This window comes from Chlamydotis macqueenii, chromosome 5 (assembly GCF_036417535.1).
Source record: "Chlamydotis macqueenii isolate bChlMac1 chromosome 5, bChlMac1.mat, whole genome shotgun sequence".
Lineage (NCBI taxonomy): Eukaryota > Metazoa > Chordata > Aves > Otidiformes > Otididae > Chlamydotis > Chlamydotis macqueenii.
The window spans coordinates 26,412,215-26,439,496 of record NC_141560.1 but is presented as its reverse complement, the minus strand read 5'-3'; the positions used below and the strand labels follow the sequence as shown (position 1 = coordinate 26,439,496).

The 27,282-nt window shown below is 50.4% G+C and overlaps 1 protein-coding gene across 1 annotated transcript; it reads right to left on the bottom strand.

Moving 5' to 3' along the window:
- Nucleotides 1-22,763: 22,763 nt before the first annotated feature.
- On the bottom strand, nt 22,764-24,648 carry ISCA2 (iron-sulfur cluster assembly 2). The gene is made up of 4 exons (XM_086749695.1): nt 24,512-24,648; nt 24,151-24,319; nt 23,895-24,010; nt 22,764-23,704 (listed from the first exon to the last, which is right to left on the bottom strand). Exons 1-4 carry the CDS (start codon nt 24,646-24,648, stop codon nt 23,530-23,532), a joined length of 597 nt encoding a protein of 198 aa, XP_086605821.1. The 3' UTR covers nt 22,764-23,529.
- Between the last annotated feature and the right edge of the window lie 2,634 nt (nt 24,649-27,282).

Below are 27,282 nucleotides of genomic sequence, written 5' to 3'. Positions count from 1 at the left end.
CTCCTCCCAAACATCAGCTGCCTTTCCCAGCAGTGAAATATTGCTGGATGAAATACATTAGGTTTCCTCTATCAATAATCCATCAGTACTCCTGAGAGCCAGGGAAGCAGCCAGCTTCCGCCTCTTCCAGCTAGTTCCTGGAGAACCATTCTCCTGTCTCCTCCGGTGCCCTCCCAGATCCTGTTTCTCTCTATCCCTCTGTTTTCCCTCTGTTATTTCCAAAGTCTGGCACTGTTCTTCCTTGTGCTTGTTGTTTTATTTCCCTAAACTGCACCCATATTTCTCTTATTTCTTGCTCTCTACCTCTTCTCACTTTTTTCTTCCAGCCTCTCCCCTCTGCTTCCTCCTTACTTCTATCGGTAAATTGTATACTGTCATTTACAACTCTAATGATGATGAAAGACCTGAGATGTGAAAATAGCAGGCGCCGCTTCCCTCCCTGCCCCTTCCCTCCCCACCTCACATCCCAGGCATATTTCATTTTTCCTGCTTTCCTGCAACCGGAGCAGCGGAGCTCCAGCGTGCCCAGGGAGCATCCATGCCGTGCCAGCAGATACAGAGGTGATGAAGGACAGCAGAAAGGGCCGGCTCCCCCAGCTAAGCTCCTTCAGGGAACCGTGATGATACAGCTGGAGCAAGGTGAGGGCTGGCTCTCCAAGTCCTTTCCACCCAGGCATCGCCAAGTGCTCTGCAGTGATAGGCAAATCGCTTTATCTCTGTGACACAGATGGAGAAGCTGAAACAAATCACAGGCTCTGTAACGAGTGAGAGGGACACAAGCAGAGTGCCCCCTGCCTTTACGCTTTGAAGGAAAATACCATTGAAGGGGACTGACCCCAGGGACCCACTATAGTTGAGCTTGACTCTCCCGGTGTGAACAGTAACAAACCTTGTCACTGCAGATCTGGAGTCTGTGATGTAAAATTTAGCCCAAAGTTTGACCCTCCTCTGCCTCCAGCCTGCTGTTGAGGCGGCAGGGAACTGTCTCGCAGGGACTGTGCACAGAGGCTGGACCTCAGCTGCAGCGCAGAGCACGCCAGCGAAGTCCGAGGGGAGCAGCCCTTTAGCAGGGGAGCCAAGGGACCAGAGCTGGGAACACCCTCAGATGAAGACAGTGATGGATATAACCATGGTATGGCAAAGGTCATGCGAGACAGGCATAGCCCACAGAGCCTCACACAGAAACTCTTCTGCCTTCACCCATATCCCAGGGAGTGGGCATGTTTATTGGAAACTGATCCAAGAAGTCCCTGAACAAACCCAACCCAGCATCTCACCTTGGCCATGGCTACAGGTCAGGTCCTAGAGTGCCACCAGCTCTGCTCCTGCCCATTCTGTTTGTCCTGGCTTTCAAGGAGTGGGTTTTCACTTGTCTCTCTTCTTCAAATGGTTTTTACCTGTCTCTCTTCTTGAAAGACCTGTGCCTGTTCCTACATCGCATGTGTCATTCTTGATGATCTCAGTAAATCAAAACAGGTAGCCGACTGTTGGCTGAACATTAGCCGTGCTGGAGATGTTTCCAGTGGTATGAGCTGTTTTGATAAGATAATGAGAAATTAGCCAAGCGTTCATGAACAGATGCTTTTCCTTCTGAAGAACACAGGGCTTGCTTCATTGTTTGAAGAAATTTTTCTGCTAAGCCGCTAAGGTGCTGATTTAATGTGATGTGTACCATTTGTCTTCATAACAGTTTCCAAGTTGGGCACTACAAACTGAAGTCTGCTGTCACCCGTGGGCTGTTTTGGCCAAGTCAGGCATGCCTCCCAGTGACTGCCTTCAGTGGATGGAAAGGAAACATCTCAAGTTGGTCCAGGAGGCCACCACACACTCCTCAGTTAATGCCTCCTTGCCACTTCTCCTGCAATGTTGCTGGGCATCTGGCCACCACATGCGAAACTCACAAAGTCAGTGGTGCCTGGCTCTGAGGAGCATGTAGGCCAGTCCTCTGCTTTCTTTCCTCTCTGGAAAACAGGCACAGCTCTCTGCAAGGATGCAGTGTGACATGCATATGGCGGATCATCTTCATGATGGGTCATCCTCATGGCAGTGGCCCAAGGGTGTGAAGACCCTATCAGGGACGGACATCTAGAACCAACATCTCCAGTAACAGAGTGAGCCATTCAGTGCCTTCTCAAGAGAGCCAACTCAAAAAAAGCAGGTTGGTGCTGGCATTACCATGCAGTACTGTTTTGGTCAGCCTTGTCCTGATATTTGTAAGGAGGAACGAATAGTGGAAAAGTTCCAAGACTTTTTTTTTTTAAATTTCAGGAATCCCTGTGAAAAAAGAGTGTATTCCAAAATGACTTGCAGTTCTGGAATGAGAGCAAACACTGGAGTTTGGAGGCTCAGTGGCTTCATTCATATGGATCCAATTCTCTATAAAAGTTGGTAAATTGATAGTTGTGCTTGTGAATCCAAAAGCTACAGCTCTTCACATAGGGTCTGCCTGCACCCAGGCCCTCAGGACTCTTATTTTATATCTGGCAGGGTCTAACAGTTTATTAGCATGTTTACTCTTGTCCAGCCTCTTGCTCAAAGCTTTGTACATCAAGGATGACCCCACCAGAGAGCAGTGCTGCTGGCTCCCTGGGCTCTCAGACCTAGGCTTAGCACAGCTTCATGCTGCTGAAATCCTGGCCACTTGCAGAGAAGAAGAGAGCACCAATATATAAAAAAGAGGTTATTCTCCTGGGTTTACAGTCTCTTCAAAATCTCTACAGCTCTTACACCATCTCTTTTTTCTTTTTTTTTTTTTGTACAAGCATGCAGAGTGCGCACCTTTCGTTCACAGTACGAAGCCATGACCCAGCCCATTCTTCTCCTTCAAGGCTGCACACCCAAAGCTCCAGCTATTCAGCCCCGCATCTCTTCCTGGGATACCGTATTTATTCCTGGTTGTCTTCTGACTATCAGAACAAATTTGGATGTGAACTCAGTGATGGACATCATGGGGTGCAGGAAACAATTATAAGGAGCAGAAATAGCCTACGTACACAGCAGGAGCAGCTCTCTGATTCAGAGCCCTTGTTATAGATCAGAGCCCGTAAGATTCAAAGTCCGTATAGACCATCAGAGACCGTGCTCTCTCTGGATTTCCTCTGAAACATGCCTTGGCAAGTAGAAAAAGACATGTCTGTCATATAAAACAATTTATTTAACCCTTGCCAGCCTAGCAAGAGTTACCACTGTAGTAGAAAGACAGATGTCTGAAGCTGGGGCTGGATTAAAGCAGGGCACACTAGCCCAGAGATTTTCACATCTGGATTCTGCAGCAGCAACAGGTGACTTGATTAGGATTGGTGGTGGAGCTCCAGGGCTGGTTGTCTCTCAGCCCTGAAAAAGCACCCTCAGCCACTTTCAGAAAATTAAGTTCTGTGTCCATGGGCATCTTCTCACTCACTGATTTCCCTTGTACAGTGGTGAAACAGTCTTAATAGGCAAAGAGGTTCATCAGGTAGGACACAACATACTCTGAAAGCCATTTCTGATCAAAGCCATTGCCTTTCCAAAAGTAGAATAACCCCGAATCCTTGGGAAGACCTCGATGCTGTGAAAATACATATGACCAGATTGCTCTTTATTGCACCGATTCCTCCCCGGCTCTGCGGTGCAGGAGGCAGGTGGGTGCTTTCATCACCTGCTTTCCCAGTTTTGCCTCTGCCCTCAGTGCAGGACCCATCCTTTCCTAAGACCGCTGCCTTGGGGTGTGCAGAAGCCTTACCTGGACCTGATTTCTAACGCATGGTTTTTCACCAAACCCAGTGCTTCTCCACCAGTCATCAAGGTAACTGAAGCAGCAGTCCTCCTGTTAGAGGACATCAGTATTTATTGTTTCCTTTCTGCTTTTTGCTGTCAGCGATTTGCACATCTCACTGCCCCAGCCCCGTAGCTCATCAAGGCCATGATACGTTTGTGAGGCCCATCAAAGTCGTGGAATTAGAGCCTTCACAAGCCACCACCGTTCTGCTGAATGTGCCCTCAACTTCGCCGACAAATCTGCAGCAGCAATGACCCAGTTTCGTCTCTCTCCGCCACTCAACCTTAGACAAGAGCATGGGATTTTTTATGCTGTGACTTGTGCTCCTAAGCGTGAGGACGTTGCTGTTATCAGCAGTTGACAGGCCATCAAGAAAACACTGCTGTCAAAGTGACAAGCCAGCGGTTAGCATTTCCCTGTACCTCTGTTTGTCTGTAAATACCAGGAAGAGTGCAGCTCCCGCTCATGAAAATGGGATCTCTGCGGCCTGAGGGGAATTGTGCAACCTCTGCCCAGGACAGGACGTGGGTCTCAGCCCCACAGCATCGCTGCTGAAGGATGAGCAGTTTCTGAGATGGCTGCTGTGCACTGCCGCAGGTGGGAGGAAGCCCTGGCTGCTTCGTCAAAGACTTTTTTGGTTGGTGAGGGATAAAGACAGTCAGCATGGTGTGGCTGTCCACCATGTCTGCACCCTAATTTTTGGGAGAACTTGTATTAGGCTGGAATAACTTCTAAGCATGGCAGGAGAAGGCTCAGCATGGAGCATCAGCATCACGGGCTCCCTAATCGGGGTGTTACCTGTGATGGCTACTAGCCAGAGCTCATATCTTTTTTTTTTTTAATTATTAATCATGTTCTTTCTCATTAAACCTCCTTTTTTTAAAATTTAGGACCACAATTCTCAGCAGGCTGTTTTCCCCAACAATGTGGATGCTCTTACACTGTGGCCTTGATTTTTTCGGATGAGAATGCCCCTGCCAGCAGCAGCCGAGGGGCCATTACTCGCCCAGCACTGCCAGGCTGACAGACAGGAGGTCACCCGCAGTTATTTTGCGAAGCGATCCACGTGCATTATTTAGAGCGAAGCTCAGAGCAATGCCTCCCTTGTGTGCTCTTGAGCCGGGCTGGTCTAAAATGCAATTGTTTGAAATGTCATGTCAGGAGGACTTTTACCAGCAAGCGCTGCCTGTGAAAAAGAGACACTTTGGCAACATATGTGTGTTTCAGCTCTTTTTAGGGGCTGGTTTCTCAAGGCAACAGGCTGTCTCCCTCACTTTGTCTCTGTTTTCCATGGGTCAAGCCAGTTCATACCTGTTTGCTTACTTTTGATAACATATATGGGTTTTCTGTCTGAAAGGAAGCCCGTACATGGGATATTTCCCTTAGCGTTTAAAGTGCTCTTCCACCAGAGGACTGGCCTAAGGTTTCTGGGTATTGAATCGCTCCTTTTCGTTCATGGGTATTTTTGCTCTAATAATTAATAATGAGTCACAAAGTAATGAAAAAAAAATAAAAGGGCAGGGGGCAGGAAAAATGCTTAAGTCCATCTTATGAGTCGGGTATTAAAGACAGATTTTAGCACTTCATTCCTTCCTCCCAAAAAATCCTTCCTCCCTGTGAGGTGCTATGGTGAGGTTCCCAGAGGTATTAAAAGACAAGGGATGCTGCATGACCCAGGGCCCAAATGAGGCCCCCAGGCTGGAACTGGATCACAGAAAATCAGGACCCTCCTATTCCCCAATATTAGATTTTGTCCAGCCCATTGTTTCTATCCAGGCAGTGTCGGCAGCGTCAGGCAGGCTTACAGTGTAAGCTCGGCTCAGCTGTAGGTGGGCAGGGTGTGAGCAACAGCCTGCCTCTTTAATGGGGAAGGAAACCCCATTAATCCCACTCAGACTCAAAGCCTACCAACAGAGGAAAGCCAAGAGGTCAGTGAAGAACTGCTCTACATAGCTACATTTTTATTGCATTAATTTCCCTGCTGCTCAGTGAGAGGATTCAAGAGCAAATCCATTTCACTGCTAACATTTAAATAGAGAAAACCTTTTAGACAATGGTGGAAACCACCTTGGAGAAAGTCTGCAGCGTTGCTTTTCCCAGGAACAAGGCTGCCTTTCCAGGGCGGTCTCCTAGTGCTCGCACGCCTGCTCCCTGAGTCCAACAGGTATTTAATTGAGATTTCCCTGCTGGGATAAGTGCTGAGCATCCCACCGGAGCTCCTGGTCGAGGGCAGAATTCCTACCCTCCTGCCTTATGTCAGAGAGCAAAGATGCTGGGTTTCCCCCAAACCTTTCACACAACCTCAGTCAGAAAAGAAAGACTCCAGACTTCACTCAAAGTTGGGAATTCAGAAGATTAGAGAAAAAACTGTTAATCGCTATTTCTGTCAATTAGATAGAGATCAACTTTTTCTACCCTGAACGAACAGGCTTCTCTTTCTTTCCCTGCTAACGCAGAAGCTTGCAAATCCCTCCCTGAAAACGGTTTCAGAGTTAACTGGTGACGGTATGCATGTTAGCTGCCGAAGTGCATTGAATTATTCTGCACTTTTTATGTGCCGGGAAGGATCCAGGAGACTGCAGGGATGCACTGGCACCCTTCGCCCACTGCCCGGGATGCACAGGGCACTGCATGGCATGCCATCCTGTCAAGGTGACCCCGTAAGGGCTAGAGGAGCTGGGGAACGGGGCCCAGGAGCGGCTTTGGCAGAGCCACTGGGACGAGGGAGCTCTGGCTGGGAGCAGGGGGAGTGATGCAGGAGGATCTGAGGGTACAGCGGGGTGCTGGCAGAGCACAGCAGCAAGTGAACAACGAGGTGCAAGGGGAAGGGAAGGAAGACTTGACTGGTGCTGCTCTGAGCACCTAAGGAGCACCTAGGTCCCCAGGGGTGGATGGAGCTGTCCCCAACTCCGTCTTTAGCCCCACCGCTGCGAGAGCCTGAGCTGTGGGCACCCCCTCCAGGGGCCTGCTCAGCCTGCAGGGCAGAGCTAAAGAAAGGAGGCCTTCCTCCCTCCCAGCCTGTGTCTTGGGGTCCAGGGATGGTTACAGGAGTAATGGGGAAGGGGCTGCAGCCTTTGCAGCACCCAGTAAATCAATGCCAGGGCTTCTCCCCAGCATGACTGCAAGCAGGACAATGCAGGGAGGACTCTTCTGAGATGACTTCATTTGTCTCATTTTTATCTCTCCTTTGCTACCTTCCCCTGTCACTTCTCCTTCAAGAGCTCTTCCGCCCATCTCCCTTTTCTCCTTTCTGCAGGACTCCTGTGTCCTCTTCCCTTCTCCTGCCTTCTGGTCCCATCTTTGTTCCTCCTCATCTGCTGCCTCCCTTGCCTTTGTGCCCCCATCCCTGGTTTGGGGCTTCCAGATGCCGACACATAAATGCCACATGTGGCCAGGCCACCTTTTCTGATCCTGCCTCACACTGACTTCGGAGGCTTGTGTTGCCGGTTCGTAGGATTCCTATGCACAAAGTTCACCCAGCATATGATATTTAAAAGCACAACAGTATTTATTGCTCTATTATAATCTTGCATAAGCAGTTACTAGCGGAAGCAGTTACAGTTCCTAGCATGAGCTGTTACCAGCGTATTGTTTTCCCTTTGTGAGAGTCTTACCAACCCAACTAAGCCGGAGACACCGCTGAGCAGGAGGATCACGATCAGTGGGGTCAGAGCAGAGAGGGGAGTTAGGCGCAGCACCTTCAGGGCGTCCACTGTTGTTCATCGAGTGTGCTCTGGGTTCTTTCTCTCTCTGTCCGCTATGAGCTGCCTCTGTTTATCCCCTCAGCAGATTCAGTGGCAGAGCACTGACCAGGTGTTGGTGCACACATGGCCAGCGCACGCAGCAAGGCCTGCCAAGTACATGCCCTGCTGGCTAACAGCGGTTCCTGGGTAGCAGCAACACACTGCTCAATAACAACCCTCCTAGCTCCCCTCTCCGAGATAACAACCCTCCTAGCTCCCCTCTCCGAGATAACAACCCTCCTAGCTCCCCTCTCCGAGATAACAACCCTCCTAGCTCCCCCCTCCAAGGTCGCGTTCTCACAGCTGTGTGCAGCTTGTAATTACCCACAGTGGTCCTACATGGACCATCAGTGAAATCCCTCACACAGCTTGAGGAAGAGGAGAGGTGGGTAGCTGTTAGGAAGGGAGAAATGCTGGAGCTGGGTGATCCAGGCATCAGATGCTGTTAGACATCTCTCAGTTCTGACCCAGGATGGGAAAGCTGCTTTGCTGCCATTGGCTTTTGCTGTCTCTGTTGGGTTAGCTCCCATGATCTTGCTAGAGGTGGTTCCCAGGCTGTGGGGGCGAGCACAGACCCCCACTTGGAGGTGGATGGGTCCCCTCTGGACAGGTCTTCAAGGGAAGCTCTGCTGGCCTTGAAGACAGATTGATGTCTGCTTTGTGAGTGCAGAGCAGAGCGCTCACAGCCCGCAGTGTCCCTGCTCCAGGCCAAAGTAGGGGGGACAGATCTGTGGCCATGTGCGGGGGATTCCTGGGCATGACCTTGGTGGGCAGCAAGCTACAAAGGTCCTGCCTGCCAGCCTGACACCCACAAGCTGAGTTGTGCCAGCCGGCAGAACACGTACTTTGGTGTGGTTTTGGCTGGTCCTGTGTGGGGTGCTGCATCCCTGCCGGGACGGGGCCCCCCCCACTGCCAGCACACTGCTGACTTCATAAGTTCCCGCAGCTGGCCCCGCCAGCCCCCTCATTCACTTTTTTTACTGGAAAAAAATAATTGGATGGATTGAAGTGCAGCACCGTTTTACTTAACAGATAAGAAATTTCATATCTGCCTTGATTAGGGGCCAAGAGATATGAGCTCGCTTCGGAGCCAGCAGTAGAAGCAATTTCGTTTCACTTCTGCTGACGGAAGAAGTTTGAGGGGCTGAGCACTCCTGCAGGTCATTGCATTAATGTCACCGAAGGGGGGACCTGGCTGCTCCTGACAGACACAGGGGTGCTCTGAGGAGCTTTGCCTGGGAGATTTCATGCCCTGAGAGAGCTCTGTGCAGTGCCCAAGCACAGCTGGCTGGCATCTGGCGGTGAGCAGGGAGAGGATGCTTGGGGCAGTGTGAGATGCTCATCCTCCCACTCAGCACCTGGAGGGCAGTGTGGTCCCGAGCCAGCACTACCCAGCACCCCACCACCTCTGCTCCTTCATCACAAGAATTAGAGAAACATAGAATCATTTAGGTTGGAAAAGACCTTTAAGACCATTGGGTCCAACTGTAAACCTAATACTGTCAAGTCCACCACTAAGCCATGTCCCTAAGCACCACATCTACACATCTTCTAAATATCTCCAGGGATGATGACGCCACCACCCCCCTGGGCAGCCTGTTCCAATGCTTCACAACCCTTTCCGTGAAGAAATTTTTCCCAATATCCAAGCTAAACCTCCCCTGGTGCAACTTGAGGCTATTTGCTCTCATCCTATCACCTGTTACTCGGGAGAAGAGACCAACATCCACCTCATTAAAACCTCCTTTCAGGTAGCTGTAGAGAGCGATAAGGTCTCCCTTCAGCCTCCTTTTCTCCAGGCTAAACAATCCCAGTTCCCTCAGCCATTCCTCTAGACTCTTCACCAGCTTCGTTGCTCTTCTTTGGACACGCTCCAGCACCTCAGTGTCTTTCTTGTAGTCAGGGGCCCAAGACACCCAGACTGATAAAGAAAATCAGAGTCAAGCGGAAGTTATCATGGCACATGGGTCTGTTTAAGCTAGCAAAAACTTGGCTGTCACCCTGTGTCAGATGTAGCACTGCGGTGCTATCTTTGGTGCCTCATCTCAGTGCAGCAAACAGTCTTCGCTAGAGGTATTGCCTAAATCCCTCAGGACTAACGTCTGCACCACTTTCTCTGCTTTCTGGCTTTCTTGCTGCCATGGGACCGTGCAAAATGGGCTTTGCCACAGCACAGCCAGCTCTTGAAGACAAGATGAGACACACACCCATGTCATGGCAGGGACACGCATGTTTGAGCACCTCTGTCCTCAACGGTGGCTGCAGGTACCTAGAAAGTCCATGTACTCACCAAGGTAGGCTGGATGCCCCTGGTCTCCCAAAGAGGCCGACTGGCAAGGAAAGCAGAGGTCTTGGCAATCCTGGGAGACAATGGGGCAAAGCTCAAATGAAGAAAATCTGGGAAGTTCTCCAACTCTGCAACCAAAGCTGGAGCAGGTGAGCATGCAGGTGGTGAAACAGGCATGAAGAGGAGGGAAAGAAATTTGCCTTTGCTTAGACTGAAACCGCTAAAGCTATTAATTGCCACCAGGATGACAAGCCAAAGTGGGATGCTATGCTGTGCCAAGGGGAAATGGCATCTGAGAGTGAGGCAGCAAAGTCAGGAGGAAAAATAAATGATGGGCATGAAGTTGCTCCTTGAACACAGGGCCTTCAGTGTGCAAAAAGCCAGGGGACAGGGGAGGAGGTGACATGTGGGGCGCTGAGGACCGGGCCACCAGTTCCCTGATGGCACAAACACTTGGCATGCAGACAGTGGTGTCAGCCCTCATGACATTACTCAAAAAAGTGGAAGAGATTGAACATCCTCTGCCTTGCAGGAGGCTTTTGGGAGTAGAACTGAGATGAACTGTGGATGGAAGGCTCCGTGGTGATAAATGTCCTCCTGCTGTCAGCCAGGACCAGGCACTCGTGTTCACGGGAGGAAGTCGGGCAGATTTCACCTCTCTTACAAAACTGATGTTGAGTTTTTAAATCAATAGCTTCACCTTCTAAAATGTTCCAGAAGAGCCTGTAACGATTTTTAATCTATTCTAAATGTCAGAACAAACAGCGTTTTCTTCTGAAAGGCTTTGCAGGCAGCGGCGCTGGGAGCCAAGCGAGCAGTGAGCACAGCTGCTCTGCCTCTCCATCCCTCTGCTCCAGGTTACAGAGCTGCCACGGCGGCCACCATGCACCCAGCCATGGTCCTGGGCTGCTGCAAGGAGTCTTGGCCCAGGCTACGGGCAGGAGCCAGCTTTATTTCTGGGGCTATTTTCTATTAAAACAGGAATAACTATAGAGGGAAGACTTGTACCCCGGGGGTGAAGCTTTATCGCTATCTTCTGCTGCTATGTATGGATTAGTTTGGAGCAGACAGGCCCTGGGGGACATTTCAGCCCCCTAGAAGGGAGGGGTGTTTACCCTGAAGCCTACTGTGAATTAAGAAAAAAGTCCCTGGCAGCTGTCAGGGCTGAGAGGTCCTCAGGGCACGCATCGTGCTCTCACTGCCTTCCTGCAGCCACTGGTTTGGGACCGCTGGTGTCGAGCCTGTTGCAGCGAGACGAGGCATTCCCGGGAGCGAGCTGCTTCAGAGGAGATGCTTTCAGCAGTCCTCCGCTCCCTCCAGGGATTCGCAGACAGCTCGAGTCACATCTGCTGCTTGCTTTTTTCTCTCTTACCTTTGCAGATGCATTTTCCCCACACTTCCTCCACGAAGCCGCTCCTTCCCTCCTCCAGGCTGCAGGAGCAGAAGTGGTGAAGATGGGGAAAATGCTGAATTAATGGAAATAGGTCAGAGACTCTCACGTCTCCCAGTGTGCCAGAACAGGCTGTTGAGATGGGCAGGTGGTAAGCTATTTAAGCCATGAAATGATGCAGGGGGTCCTGCCTGGCACTGGCTTTGGTCACCCTCCTGCCCCAGGGGCATGCCTTGTAAAGATCTGCTTTATCGAGATTGAAAAAAGCCCAGACAGCCCAGCCCTGCCTACTGTGGGCAAATGTGAAATCCCCCCCAGCACATGCTCTTAGCCTCTCTAAGATGCCAGGGGTCCGAGATAGGAATGGGGGAGAGGGATGTGGGTGGCTGAAGCCGTACTGCAGCTGGTGCTGAGAGCAGAGGTGCCACGCGAGACCGGAGGTCTCAGCGAACGCTGGTACGCTGCGTTGTAAATGGCAATTTCCTCTTAACATCTAATCTCGTGCTGAAAAGCATGTACGCTTGTCAATAGGCCAGGCAGGGATACTGTATTCTGTGCCTGTGCCTGATCCTCTCTCTTAGGAAATCATGCACTCAGGCTGCCTAAGAATCCCTTTGGGAATGTGATTATCCCAGAAACCTCTGTGTTTCTCTTCCCCACGCTGTATGAGCCATTGAAGGATGGCTCTTGCTTATTTGTAGCTCCTTTTCCCATCATCATATGCTAAAAATGATCAGGGCCCCAGTTTTCACCCCTGCAGCAGAGCTGTGGCTTGAGCCAAAAGCAGGAGCAGGCACATCAACCCGTGGGTGCCTGTGCCTTCTGCCATCCGTCCTTCCCACCGCAGGCAGAGAGGTGCTGGCAGGAGCCAGGTCAGGGTGAAACCCCAAAGCAGCCACATGGAGCTGCCTTGGGCACGGCCAGGACCTGCCCAGCCTGCGCCCAGCATCCGCGGGCAGCCCCGCTCCTTGGGCAGCTCTCTGGGCTCTGCCCGGCACCGCTGTGCTTTGGATCCCTGGCTTGTGCCCAAGAGTGTATGAAACATGTTTGGCACATGGTGCCAAGCTTGCCTCAACGCGCAGTTTTCAGAATGGCAAACTTTTCAGTCACATTTGTTAGCAAGTTTTGTCTGAAAATGTATGGGATAATTTTTTCCTGAAAATGTCAAAACATTTTGTTTAGACATTTTCTAAATGAAGTAGCTTGGCTGTCTTTCAACATGACAGTTCCATCTCAAAGCTGACCTGTCTTTTAACTTTATTTTATTTTTAATGCTAAATGATATGAAACAATGGGGGTTCAAATTGACATTTCTACTTTATTTTCTGAAAGTCCTTCCTAAGTTTTCTATTTTGTTTGAATGGGCAGGTCTACCCCTTCTTCCTATCTGTGTGGAGAGGGGTAGGGATGGTTAGCAGATGATGAAACCCACTTTCCCCATGGTGCTGAGGGTACACGGAGCGCTCCTAGGACTCTCCTGTTCTTGCTGGGGCACTGCCTTAGATACCTGTACTCCCCTCTGTCGCCTGAGCCCTCTCTCCTTCCCTGGAATTTTACTCCACTGCCCCATTCCTCCATCCTGGGAATAAAAATGCTGCTTTCAAGGCTGCCTGGGCCTCTCCAGCCCCAACATCGTGTTTTCCATTAAAGCCAAAGATTAATTTCTGACTCTATTGACCGACAATGCTCCAAGAGGGAAAAAATGGAACAGGCTGTGGGGGAAAGAGATGCAGGCTGCGGGAGGAGAGGACACCAAATCAGGGGTGGCATCTGTTCAGTAGCAGTAGCCCCGCGAGGGTGCCCTGGCAGGGCAGGGAGTGTGTGGGGCTGGCTCTGAGGTGCACGGAGTCCCCCAAAACCTGCCCCTCAGAGCCCCTCGGGGGCTACACACTGCCATCACACCCTCGTGCCCTGGCCTGGCTGGGGGTGAACTAGGGCAGCCCAGATCCTGCTACCTCCATCAGGAGCATCAGGATGCTCCTTTTATCCACCCACCCCACCACTGGCCCAGGATGGAGAGAAACCATTTCCCTCCATCCTCCATCAGCTTCCCCATGCAGCTGACACCATCGATTGCTATGGAAACCCAGGGGGATGCAGAGCAGGGGGATGCTACTTGGCTGAGGTAGCATTCATCCCACCACCCTGCTCCCACAGGGGAAGGGGTCCCGCAGGAGGAGGGGTGATGCGGTGAGGCTGGGCGACTCCGCTGGAGTGAGCCCAGGGCCAAGCCCCTGAGTGGAGACAGAGGATGAACGCTGGTTTGCCTTCCCCATCCCACCGCCACCTCAGTGGGTTTGAGGTGCTAGTTATTGCCTGAAGAGGATCCTGCGCTTTTCCTCTCTCTCTCTCTTTGCATCAGTCGTGACAAGAGCTCTCGGCAAAAAAGCACCTCCCTCGCCAGCTGGGGACCATTGCCAGATTTCGGCTCCGCCAGCCTTTCTTCCCCCAGCGATGTACAGAGGTTTTTTCTTATACATGTAGCTCAAAGGGTCTTCTGTTTCACTTTCTTGTGAGGACTATCAAAGCACTCGCAGATTTTTTTTTCTTTTTTTTTTTTAATGTTTAGCAGCTTTTAAGAGGGGTCCCAGTGCAGGCAAAAGGCTCTCATCAGGCACCAGTTCTGCCTCCCCCTCTGAGCAACAGAAAGGCAGCAGAGAGAGAAAGCCCCTTAATTAGCAAGCCGGTGCCCCTCTTCCTTTCTCTCCCTGCCCAGACCCCAGCGAAAGGCCAGGAGTATCCATCTGGGGCACCGAAATCAGCTTCTGATGACAGTACCTCCCTTGGCTAGGCACAAACATCTCCTGGCAGCCCTGTGAAACTGAGGAAAACACACGTAACTTTCTTCTGCAAAGGACCAAATATGCTTTATCTACCCTAGATTTGTTCGTTACCCTCTTTCCTCTTAGTATCGCTTAGTTGTTAATGCAGGCAGTCTCCTGCTGCGGAAAGCGCTCTTATCTCGGTATTACAGGTCACGAAGTGACACGAGCAAAGGTTGTGAGCAAGCGGGCGATGTTAAGACGAGGTTATCTGTGCAGGCAGTCTCTGCAACAGGGCAACAGCACAGCCTGTACTGAGATCACCACCCAGAAACGTATCAGCAGGGCACACACACAGGGAGTATTAGGCTTTTAAGGACGTCCAGGTTATGTTTTCTCCATCTCTTCCCCGACTCGCTTTCCCCTGGGCTAAATTCATACAGAGAAAAATCCTTTCCAGTCCTGCCAGCTCTGCCTGCAATGCACACGTGAGGCTGCTTGGGATGGAAATGCCCAGCTCTGCGGTGGCTCTGCTGATAAAATGGACCCCTGGGGAACCTGCCACCCTGAGGTACTGGCCGAGCTGCACAGACCTGAGCCGGGGAGAGGAGGCTGGTGCTCAGATCAGATCCGGGAGGCTTTAGTAAGACAGCAGCTGACTCACCGTGCTGCCTGAGGCAGGGAAGAAGCGGGAGTGGGCCCGAGGGACGGACAAGTACTGTCTGCAGCCCTCACCGGGGAGAGGTGCGGTGCCCCTCACACTAGTTTGGGAGAGGAGGGAGCCAGAAAGGGAGCTGTTCCCTGGCACTCGGCATCCCATTTTTATTCAAAAAGGTGGGTGTCGTTTTTAGTCGTCCCCTAATTCTGGCTTTGATGTGACAACCTGCGCAAGGAGGTACAAAAGAAAGGAAGGAGACCTAGAAAATGCTTCTTGCCTGAGCCATGGTTTAGTTAGACTCCTATAATTAACGACTGCAGCTCTCCTAAGAAAGATCCCAGCTGCTTTGCTCTGCAGCCTGCACAATCAATTTTTCTCTCATGCAACCGACACGCACCAAAACTCATTCCTGTGAGGAAGGGAATGAGTGTGTATAAATCAAATGCATCTGGAAAACATGAGCAGGAGGGGAGGGGGAAAAGGGAGCACAGACTCCAAAGGAAGCGACACAAATCAGCATCCCTAGAAGGATGCGGTCAGGTTCCCTTGGGCCAGAAGCAGCTTGTAGGGTCATGTGCAGCGAGGCCTTCACACCTGAGCATTAGGTGAGCAGCTCAGGCAGAGTGAGACCTCTCTGTGCCTAGTGCGGTGTACACTGTGCAAGGTGTGCCCTCATTTTGTCTTGAGATAAACAATTCTCTCAATAAGCTCCATAAGCTGTTCTTCTGCTGAACTACTTTGTGTCTGGATCAGCCTTAGGGGTCCTAGGATCTCCCTTTCCCCTCCTCAAGCCCCAGTCTTTAGGAAGCCCTCCCAACCTGACACTTCTAGTGGTCTCATCTTCCCTGTACAATTATCACACCCAGCATGGATTGAGAGGACATCAACCTGCAATGCCCAGTGTATTGTAGAAGAGGGCGTCCTCAAGCAGCAGAAGTCTGTTCCTCAACTCCTTCCAACAAGAGCCCTTACTCTTCTGGAGAACCAGCCCATGCTCCTAAGCATGTAACACATTGACCAAAGCGCTCTGTGTACTCTTGCTTTTCAGATCTGCTGCCTTTTCTCCAGGTCAGGGGGAGCCTAATCCTTGAAAAGGTGATTTTTCCAGTCCTTTGGCACATCTAGTTTTCATCTCTGAAACTTTGGCACTTTCTCTTTGCTGAAGGTCCTTCCCTGCAGGCTGTTGCCATCCAAAGTTCAGCCGGAGCAAAGCAGAGTGGTCCAGTGCTTCATGAATCTGGCACCCCCATGGCAGTATCTCAAGGGAGCAGTTGCCCAGTGGGTACAGCCATGGGCACGTACTCTGCTCAGCCCCTGCATCCCCTCGGTCTGGCTGCTCACTCCTTGTTCCTCCATCCTGTTCGCTTTTCTCTACATGACCTACACCCTGTCCCTTCACTAATTCTTCTCTTCTCAGTGGCTCCCAGGTCTCACCAGGTTCTTTTGCCTCTTACGATACCATAGTGTTGTAAGTGCTCTCCTGCTTTCTGACACCCACATCCATCCACAAACCTGTGTTTCGGTGGCGGAGCTGGGGGAGGGTCAGCAAATACCTCCTGTTGCCTTCCACCCCTGAGCATCTCTCTGGGCTATTCTCCCTTCTCCCATATCAGCCTGTTTTGTCTTCGTGCTCTCACAGTGCTGGAGCTCCATTTGATTTGCAGACACAATTTTCTCCTGCATAATTCAGCTCTGCCCTGTGAATTGGCTCTTTACTGATACATTTTTGCTTAGCTCGAAGAGGATTAAGTAACTTCTTTCACTACAGCAGTCCTATTTCTGGTCTGTGCTTGTTATCTGGCAACATAGGACAGCAACAGCAAGGGGAAGTGTTTTATTAAGAGGCTGAGGGATCTGCCACATGGTCCCACTGCTTCCCTGCTCCCCACTAAGCTCTTGCCGGCACTGGTAGATAAAGTTCTGCTAACAATAGCATCACCCCATTATTTCTGCCTTTGTCACCAAAGGCAGCTACCGATTTTTCTTTTCCAAATGCTATTAACTCTTCCCTGAAAAGTTTCTATATTTAACATGAATCTTCCAGGTCTGAAGTTTGTGGCAGGTGTGCATGGGTAGGCAGGAAGGCAAGGAGAAGCCTGCCACGCAGCCTGCCGGGGCGTGCTGGCCAGAGCATGGCCACCCTCACCTAGACAGAGCGCAGGACGCTGGCAAGGAGACTTGACCCTGTGTGCCAAGGAGAAGCTGAACGAAGGGCTGCGCTGATTCCTCAGTCAACACCTGCTCAGCCATTATGGACATGAGGGGAAGTGCCTAAAGCCACCCTGGCTATGCAGCTCTGCAGGCCACAGCAGCAGGGCTATGACCGAGCCCACAAGCAACCCTTCTTATGGTTCTAGCCCATGGCACAAGCCCGCCAGCCTGAAGCAGTCCTCAGCAGGAGGAGCCCAGGCTGTCCCTGCTCTCAGGCTGCTGTGCAGCAGGTCATCAGAGCACACTGCTCCCCACAGCAGCCAGAGGGCAGCCACCAACTTGCACACAGAGCACATTCAGCAAACCTTCCTCTGTACCCTTTGCCACAGCCAAGCCAGTCTGGCCTGGCATGGGGAGCACATCCTCTGGCAAACTTCTGTCCAGGCAAACTATGCAGAGTTTGTGCCAGTGTTCAGCACCTCAGCTCAGGAGGGAGGTCCCCACATCTCAGAGACCATTCTCAGTGTCTTCAAAGCAACAGCTCCCAACCAAACCTGGTTGGGAGCAGTGTGTACAGGCAGTAATTCTTCCAGGGCAAAATCCTGCAAGTTCAGCAATGTACAGGGCTCTCCAGTTTTTGTTTTCCCCTTGATGAAACAACACAAACCCAGGCCGACTTTGACAGCTCTTTGCCACGTGCAATCAGCGCTGTGGTAGACTGCAGCAAGGAAAAGAGTTGTGCTTGAGCAGCAGCTGCCTCACCTGGCCAACCTGTTCTGAAGACCTCATCTGCCTCCATGCTAACTCTTGAGCAGAGAAAGCTTTATTGTCCTCTGCTTCACCACCTGTGAAAGGCTAGTGGGACAGATGTGGAAGGAGAGCTCTACCGCATCCTGTCCATGGATCACTCTATTGCATCAGGCTAGAGCAGTGCAAGACACAAGCTTTCTCTCTCAGTAACCAAGATTAGACCATGAATAAGAGGAATTAGCTAAAGGTCAAGCCAGCTAGAACAAGAATAATGAACATGAGCTTAAGGAACAGCTGTGTGCAATTGCTCAAAGTACAGCAGATTCTGTCCTTTTTTCGACTCAGTAGCTGGGGGAGGCAGAGGTGTTAACAGTGGCCAAGAGCACTTCTGGCCAGGGGACTGCGAGACCCATTACACAGCAAACACCTGCTTTCTGTCCCCTGCATCCCCTGAGTCGCACACAAAACTGATAAGCATCGCCTTTGATCACTAACTCTCTGATGGGCACGACCTCCTGGAGCAGTCCATGCTGCCCCTCCTTGCAAGAAGGTCCCTCGCTCCTAAGGTTAATGTGACTTGCCCTGGTACCTCTGGTCCCAGCAGACAAAGGTTTCTCCTCAGAGTCTTAGATCCTGTAATTAACCCTTGGCCCTTTGGATCAAAAGGAGCTGGGGCACATTGACCTTTGGAACCCATTGGAAAGTTCAATTAACTTCAAGGGCCTTTTCTGGAAGCGTTAGTTGAGGAAACAAAGAGCTCAGAGAAGTGCTGGAACATTGTCATCAAATTGTTCTGAACGTCTCTATTTTTAGAACGGTGAAAAAGAGAAGGAGCTGAAGACAATACCTCAGAGCCCCAGCGCACGGGATGGTGGCAGTAGTCACGGGCCTCTCTCCGCCCCAAGCCTGTGCCAGAGAAGGAAAAGTGTGGTGGTGATGGTGGTGGTAGCATCTTTTTTTTTTTTTTTTAATTTTATTTTTTTTAAGAGATGAAGTTCCATTTTCACCACTCCACCCCCATGGTCAGAAAATGAGACCCACAGATAGAGCTGAAGATAATGGCAGGTTGCCATGGAAATGTGCATTTAGTCTCACTGTTTCCATGGCAACTGAAAGACATACCATTCTGTTCCTCTGAAGGATGCCAAAGGTAAATGAGCACTGATTAAAACAGGGGCAAAAACTTGGGCTCTAATCAACCACAAAGACTAGGGCCATAAACTCTTACCGCTCAAGCAGGAAATATTAAGAGCCATACAAGTGCTGGGAAGGCCAGAGGCAGGAAGCACTGCGCACAAACTGCTCCCCACAGGGCGAGGAATCACAGCCTTGGAGTAATGGCCCATCTTGCTGTCATGAACAGCTTCGTTTCTGTCCACAGCTGGATGCTAAACTCATCCCAAGTCTGTGATATACTGAGCTGTTTCCTGGGCAGATATCTGCCAGTTGCTGCCTAATCCTGCAAACCACACTGAGCAAAAATATCCCTCAGAACCCAGCAAGATCCAAACTGCACCACTAATTCTACATCTAGCCCCTGAGGGCATTTGGTTCAAGGTTCATCCTCTTTAAAAAAATAATTAAAAAAAAAAAAGACCCAAATGACCCAAATGGAAGAGTTTGATACAATACAGGTGGCTGCAGTTTATTCTCATCAATGCTTGGTCTCCTTGAATCATGGTTCTTTTTCCAGACTGGCTGACAGTCGTATCAAATGCACCATTATGTGAGGTTAGCCCTTTCTCTGCTGCCAGTCTCTCCTGTAGCTACGGTCCATTCCAGAGGAGGATGATGAGTGCTGGATGAGCACTTCGGCTGGTGTGCATGAAAACAGGCAAAGAAAACAAAGAATCAAAATGGTGCACATTGTAGCATATTCTCTGCTAATGAACCTGACTGCTGTGTTTGCTGGACGCGGTTCCGTCCTCAAGCATGTGCTGTAGCAGCTCATCCTGGAAATACAGCTTACTCCAAATTAAATAAACCCCTCTGGCCAGTCCCAGCTAAGAGTGTGAACAGTGGGGCTTATACCACTCTTTTTTACTTCCAGCTGCCAGTGAACATTCAAAACACTTGCAAGGCTGAAGACAGTATTGATATAAAAGCAGTTGCCTTTTACAGTGTGGGACACAGAAGAGAAGCCTTCCTTCATGCACTTCCGTCTTCCTATTATTGCCTCCTCCACCATTTGGTGATGCCTCCCCCAAGCGCTGGATTCAGACAAGCCCTAAGAAGGCAGGAAATTATACTGCTGTGTGGACGAAGCAGAAGCCCCAGTGGGTGTCATCTGGAGGTACTGGCTCCTCACCCCAGCTGTCTTCCCAACTCACCCAACAGCTCTGTACAGACATAGAATTTCACAAGGGAGAGGACTGAGCTTCACAAAATTTTGCAGATTAAAATTTTGGGGTGAGAGAGGTAGTTGTTCCTAGTTGTTCCCCTAGTATCCACCCTAAGCTGTCCCTCAGTCTTACAGAAGCAGTCACCCCCAAATGCTCTTGTAGCAAGTCATACCACACAGAAGCCCACCAAAACGAGCATGGTATTGCCATGCACGTCCCCAGACCATGAGAAAAGGGGCATGAGAAAAATCTGCCATTTCTCTACCACTGCTGGGCTTGAAGCCTTGCAGAGGGACCCACAGTTAGCAGGCGATGGTAGATACTGAATTTGAAGAACAGAGCCAGAGCCACAAGCTGAGGATGTGCTGGTCACCTACTAACAAGTCTCTGGCAGGCTCGAACAAGCCCTCACCAAGTAAAGATTTCTATTCCATACTCTTCTACCCCCATCAGTGACAGTGATGATTGTGCCCTTTTCCCCTTAAAGTTTCATCTTAACATAGGTTTCCATAAATATCTTTCTTGATCATTCATTCCTTGTCAGGTGGGTGAACTGAGAGAATCCTCCTTCTTCATGTGGGAGCAGAGAAAGATTTTCCACTGCAGTTTCTCATTTTCCATGAAGTGAAGGCGGCACCTCCAGCTCCGTACTCATGCTTTTTCTCGGTGGTTCAGTACAAGGGCTCCCATCTATCCCCACGCTGTAGGCATCTCACAAGCGTGCTTTGGCAGTCGCTCACAGCCCAGGCAGAACCAAATCCCCCGTCTAATCCTCTGCACTCTTCTCTTTGCATCGCTGGCTTTGCCCCACAGCCTACAGTGTGGTGCCATCTCTGCCACCTAAGGCTATTCAGTTTACAAACCTTGAGTTTTTGTGGGTTTTTTTTTTTTGTTTGGTTGGGTTTTTTTCCTTCTTCTGTAGGAACCAGGATCTAGCCTTTTCTGCCTACACAGTCAAAATTCACCAAGGTCACCTTCAGCCCTTTGTGCTAATGTTACCCCCTTTACTGACTTCCTAACATGGAGAGATGTTTTCAATTTCTGATGTACTGACAGACATTTTTTAAGAGTCAGGAGGACTCTGGAGATGACAGACAGCCCTTTGTACCCATTCCCTACTGGGAACTGGAAGACTAGAAGCTTTGGCCAGAAGATTTCAGCTGCTCCCAGGAAGCAGGGCTAGGAGGCCAAGAGCAACATGTTGTACAGCAGGAACCTCTCCAGCTCCTAGCAATTTCTATGATCTAGAGACCACACTGCTGCAATACCAGATGAACTCAGCTCCAGAATGCCTGCAGAACAGGCAGCTGAAAAGAAACTTTTGCTCTTGCCCAAGTCCTGCACGGAGCAGATCCAGCAGCCCACAGAGAAGTGAAAATGCCTGTACACCTCCTACGCAGCGATTCCCAAGGCGCAAGGGGTCCACCTAGTGCAGCTGGAGCAGTACTGCCAGAACCGCAGCCAGAGCAAGCCACACACGCAAGCTTCCTGTGAGCCCAGCAACGCGGCTGGTTACACTGGTAGAGGCAGACCCAAAGCCTCATCCTGTGTAGAGTCCCTGGGAGGGAGAGGCAGATTCTCCGAAAGGGGTGGCACTCCACATAGCACTTGCTTGATTTACTTTGTCACTGCAGAGTGAGTGAAGGCAGGTGGGATCTGGCTAGGTTGAACAGAAACGGCACATTTACGTTCACTAAGAACAGCAATTCAAGACGAAGGCTGTATGCTTAGAGAAGCTGAAGGCAGGCTTCAGTTTAGGGGAAAAAATCTCGGTAGCTGCTGGTTTGCTACCTCCCCAGCACTACTGCTGCACTTTTATTTCCCATAAAAGATCCAAAAAGAGACCTGACCGAGGTCAGACTGTCTGAAATGGATCACAGATTTGTACTTAACTGGTTCAGAAAGCAATTCTTCCTGCCATCTTCCCTTGCTCAGTTATCCCAACGGAAAGAAACTGAGTTTATCTAATGTCTTCTGCCTACACAAGTGTTTAGCAGTTCTGGCTGACATCACATTCAAGACCTGGAAGCATAAGGGTAGGGTCAAAACATCCTGCAGGGATTTAGACAAGTCTTTTAATCACATCCTTTTACAAAATGGGACAGTGCTAAATCCAGCTCCTCTGACAGCAAAATAACTAGTGACTGCAGGAAGTGGAAAGGCCTAAACCAGAAGTGCTGCTGGTCCAAATCCTGTCCATATTCCCCACGTGACAAAGTCAGAGCAGACCACATGAACTCCTGTAACATCTACAGATGAAACTGAGATCAGCTGACTAGCAACTCTCTCAGTGCTAGAAATCAATAGGCAAATCAGTGCTGTGAAATGCATTTGGGAAGCTCAACAACAAAAAAAAAGCCTGTGGCACGGAGTCATGATTTGCAACAAGCAATTTCCTTGAGACCAAAGTCATTCAGTGGCCCCACACTCACGTGAAAGACTCGAGTCTTAGACCATTTGGTTACAATCAGATAAAACATGAGAGGGAACAAAAATAGCTTCCCCATCTTTCTTTGACCCAGAAGCAGGTGAATCACTTTGATTTAAAAGACATCTAGTCGTAGATAAAAAAAAAAAAAATGACAAAAACAACTAATCAAAAGGATGTTATTCTGGAAATGTCTAGATTTCCTATTCCATGAGAGTTTCAAAAAGCAAAGGAGCTTCTTCATTCTTCCATCAAACCAGGCACAAGTTAGACAGAGATGAAATGGTGAAGCAAGTTCTGGAAAAGATTCTCAGACAACTAAGTCAAAAGGACTTGAGGACACTTAAGTAGTACTCCAGATCCTCCTCTGCCTGTCACCCGAACTTTTGTTCCTCCTGGCAAGGGAAGGCAGCAGATGCACTACGAAACATGAGAGTCTGTATGATCTAAAAGTCCAAGTCAGGTTTAGGAACAGCCTAAAATAGCACAGGAGGGTGGAGGGCTCTGTATTTTATTTTTAGACATATACAAACATTTTCTTTCTTTTTTTTTTTTTAATTAAAAGAAATAAGCTATTAGTTCTTCCTACCTCTATTTTTTTAGCTTCACTTGCTCCAAACAAGTAAAAACTTTTGTCCCAGGGACTGACAGCAAAACCACTGTAGGTTCCTAGGATCGAGAGAAGCCTGCTGGGCAAGAGAAGAGCAAACTATCTGGGAAAGCCAACTGTGAGCTGGGGAGCAGAGAGCCAGCAACACTGGGAGGTGTACAGGAGCAAGACTCCAAGTCCCATTCAGCTGGAAGACAAGGGATAAGCAACAGTAGCCTGAAAGAACCCAGATTCTACCCACATGGGAATGCAGGTTCAATACCAAGCAATCTCAAAGACTTTTTTTTTTTAGTAAGAACTTTCAATAAACACACACACACATATATACAGCCATCTCTTGCAGAGACAAGCAGTTAAGTAGTTTCACATTCAGGACAGGGTAGGCGAGTCAGTGCCACCTGGCTGGTGGCTCACAAGGTGTTAAAGATGCTCCCGTGTGCGTGCTCTTGGCTACTTCACGTTTCCGAAAGGAAGGCCAGCCACTCTTGGAGACAGGCTCAGTGCAGACGTACACACAGCTGGAGGCATGTGTAACAGCTGTGTTACAGGGTAAGGGAGATGAGAGGGAGCAGCTGGGAAAAGAATAAGCAAAAACCCTCTGAAGGCTGCCAGGAAGTGCCTGCAGACAGTGTCCATCCATGGGAAGTCCAGTCAGACTTTGATAGAGAAGGAAGTCCCACAGGAGCAACCCTTCTCTGCCTGGGGGTTGCTCACCACTTGGAAGGAGCTGCGAATCAGCTCCTGGCTGAAGTCCACCATGGAACCTTTCACAAAGGCCAAGCTGTCCACATCCACGACCACACGGGCACCACCTTGTTCAAACACCCTGCAGAAAAGCAGCATAATTAACCATTAACTGTGCTGCAGACCCAGCAGAGAAGCACAGCCTGAGCACTTTCCTTATCTCACAGGATTCTTCTCTTCAATTCAAGATACTATCACATCATGCATGCCCTTCTTGTTACCTTTGCAAAGAACAGTCACACCCAACCAGCACTACATCCCTTTGTCCTTGCCTGTCATCAGGACTGATAACTGTGTCCAAGGAAAACTTGTACTGAAACCCAGAGCAGCCACCTCCTTCCACCTGCAGCCTGAGAAACTCTGAGCCTTCTGTGATCTCCAGCAGCCTCTGCAAAGAAAAGGAAGAGGATTAAAAGGCCTGCTGGACAAGCTCGGGAACACTCAAACACCTCCCTTCCGTGCCCAGGGCAGGCCAGGCAGTTCAGAATCCATCCCACAGGCACCCGAGCTGTCTCTCGGAGTCCCTACCTTCACACAGCTCTCGCTGAGGAAGACCTGTCCCTCGCTGGGGTCGCTCTCCGTCGGGCCGGGCTGGGAGAAGGACGATGCCCACCGCAGAGGACGGCCAACGGCAGAGGCAGGACCTGACAAGGGCCTCGGCAGCTCTCGGCCTCGGCAGAGCGCGGCGGAACAGCAGCTGCCGCAGGGAGAGGGGAGGAAAGGGGGAGCCTCAGAAGGGTCCTCGTCGAGGGCAGCCGGCCCGGCCCGGCCCGGCCCTCACCGCCGCAGCAGCTACCCCCCGCCGCAGAGCGGCGACACACGAAGACACTCGACACCCTCGACGGGCCGAGGGACCCGAGCGAGCCCTGCCGCCGCCGCGGAGCCGTACCTCCTCCGGCCGCCCAGCGCCAACCTCCACCAGCACCTCAGCACCGCGACCCCCGCCATGCTGGCCACCCCCCGCGCCCGCCTCCCCTGCCCGCCCATTGGCTGCCCGCTACCACCACTTCCGGCAAAGGCCGCCATGGCACCCGCCGCGGCGGAAGTGGTGAGCCGGCGGGGGTTGCTCGGCAACGCGCTGCCCGCCCCACCGGGCCGGGGCCGGGGCCGGGGCCGGGGCCGGGGCCGGGGCCGGGGCCGGCGGCACCTCCACCTCCACCCTGCGGGCAGGCCCGGCCCGCCCCGGCGGAGCGGGGTGTCGCTGCGGGCCGGGCTCGGTAAAGCCAGCAAAGTCTCCAGAGGCTTGCACCAAGGCACAGAGCTGCCATTCGTCCTTGGGAGCGTTTGCTTCCACAAGTGGCGATGCTCGTGGAGGGGAAATAAACAGCAATAAAACGGGAAAGAGTAATAAAATAAATAAATCAGCGCTCTCTAGCAGAGCGTGTTTGCCCTGGGGTTAGTGGTGAGGGCTGTTTATTCTGAGAAGTACCCAGAGACCCTGAGAGGGATCAAGGTGCTGTCGCAGGGCGGATTAAGCAAGCACAGGAGCAAACACAGGGCTGGGCCGAAGGGGTTTTTAGGGTTTTTCTCTGATCCTGACTTTTCTGCTTTTTGCTCTCCTTTATCAGGCAGGGGCTCAGCTCGGAAATCCCCATGGAGGCCCGTTCTTCCTCAGGTGGGTGCTGGTGGCCTCGGCACCACGGACACATGCTCAGCCTTCGCGTGTCCTCAGGCCCATGGCGCCCGGCAGCCTGCCCCGTAGCCGCCTGAGGCATGTCTGCATCCGTGGTTTCACCTTCTCCTGTTTGTCTCACATGTGATAGCAGTCTGGGCTGGCCGCTCATGGTTAAAAGAGTCTTTATCTTTTTCTTCCTCATGTGTTTCTAGCGGAGGAATACCGGTTCCTCGCCCCCAGCCAGGCTTGTGGAGAGTCACACAGTGGGATGGTGGAGAAAAACCAGTCATCCCAGCAGAAGGGGGTGATTTAGTGTCAGGGGACCCTGTGACAGTTTGCTTTCTCACCACTCCACTCCACTCCAAGCAAGGCAATGCTTTTGCAACCACGTGCTTTTGCGTATTCGTCCCACCCTGAGCATGCAAATAAAGACTGGTTTGAGCTGTTTGGTTTTGCTTGCTCTTGGGTTAACTATAGCAATGCTAGGATGAAGCCAGGAAAGTGCCACAGACAGAGTCCCAGCAGAGCTGCTATTAATGCAGATACCTGCGGCGGCTGATGAATCCTCAAATCAGGCATATTGAAACACTTGATGTTTTAAAAAACATATTGGGGTGTTTCCCAGTTATTATCAACGTGGTGTCCCAAAAGCAGATGATTTGGAGGAGCAAATCAAGAACTCCTGGGAGAAAAGAGGGAGGGTCATCACGCCTGCTTTCCATATGGTTACGGCTTTCCTGCTCTCTCCTGTGGGGTGTATTAGACCGATCCCATTGCATTTCCACATGTTGTGACTGCATTCACTGCGAACACCTTTCAGAGAATGGATATAGCCACAACAAACAGACACTCTCACTTTCTAATTGCCTTCATTCTTACAGTGTTAAGTGTCAGAAGCGTGACAAGTACCTTCAAGGCACTTTGGGATCTTGCTCAGATGGTTACTGCAGACGGAAAGAATGAGAAAGAAACCAGCTAGCTTCACTCAGAGTTAATTTAATCCAATTAATAATCCATTACACTGAGGAGTGACTCACGTGCTGGGAGCAAATTTTTTGAGTGGCTAGGAGAGGTGGGTGTATTGGAGGAGAACAGCTACTTCTTTGCACCTTTTTTTTTTTTATTATTATTACTATCTGCTTTTTCCTTCAGCCAGCTATGTGGTATGGTGCTGGTTTTATCTTACCCAGAGTTACAGTCTAGGTTTTCTTCTTTCCTGGGCTGTGATTTTGTTGGTCAGCTTGTTCCTGATAGCTTGCTGTAATCTGGTTTTTAGGTTTGGTTGTGTTTTGTTTCCCCCTTTTTATTCTGGTCTGTAGTATCTGGGTTTGGGGAGTTCCTTTAGCTCCGTTTAAGTACACTGTATTGAAGAGATTTGTCTGTGAGTTGAACTCTCTAGATATTTTGCTCTATTCTCCTCTGCAATGTGTATGCTTAAATAATCTTGTATCTGTCTTGCTGGAAAACTGAGCTTGTTTCACCAATTCAAAAACCGGTGCTAATAAAACCTCTGGCGTGGAGTTGAACGCAAGAGTGGCTTGCGATGCATTTCAGTGTGAATTCTGATGATCTGTAGCAAAAGGAACATGTTCTGGCTGAAAGAACAGTAAAATTGGTTAGTCTCTGTATGTGGATTTTCCTGAGAACTTGACTTCTGCATTCACTGCTGCTGTAGTGCCTGCAGGTGCATCTGTTGACTGAGCTGCAAATGTAATGCTGTTAGAGGGATTTGGATTCATTGCTGTAGCTAGCTCATAAAGTGGAACCGTAGACTTCTTCCTCATTTAATAGAGTTGGTTGGATTAAAAAAATCAAGAACTCAAGTATCAGTCTTGCTAGAAAGAATTTATCTGTTGGCTTTCTTAGCTTTTTCTCCTGGTGTTTCCGCACCCTTAACACAAGCTCCCCATGTTGTTGGTAATCTAGGAGGAGGTCGGCCTGCCTGCCTGCCTCTCAGCGAAATAATGAGACCAGCCTAAAGCTGCATTGACTATTTCTGAAGTATTTTGGTAAAATGTTGTGCTCCAAGGTGACCTGGCATCTTG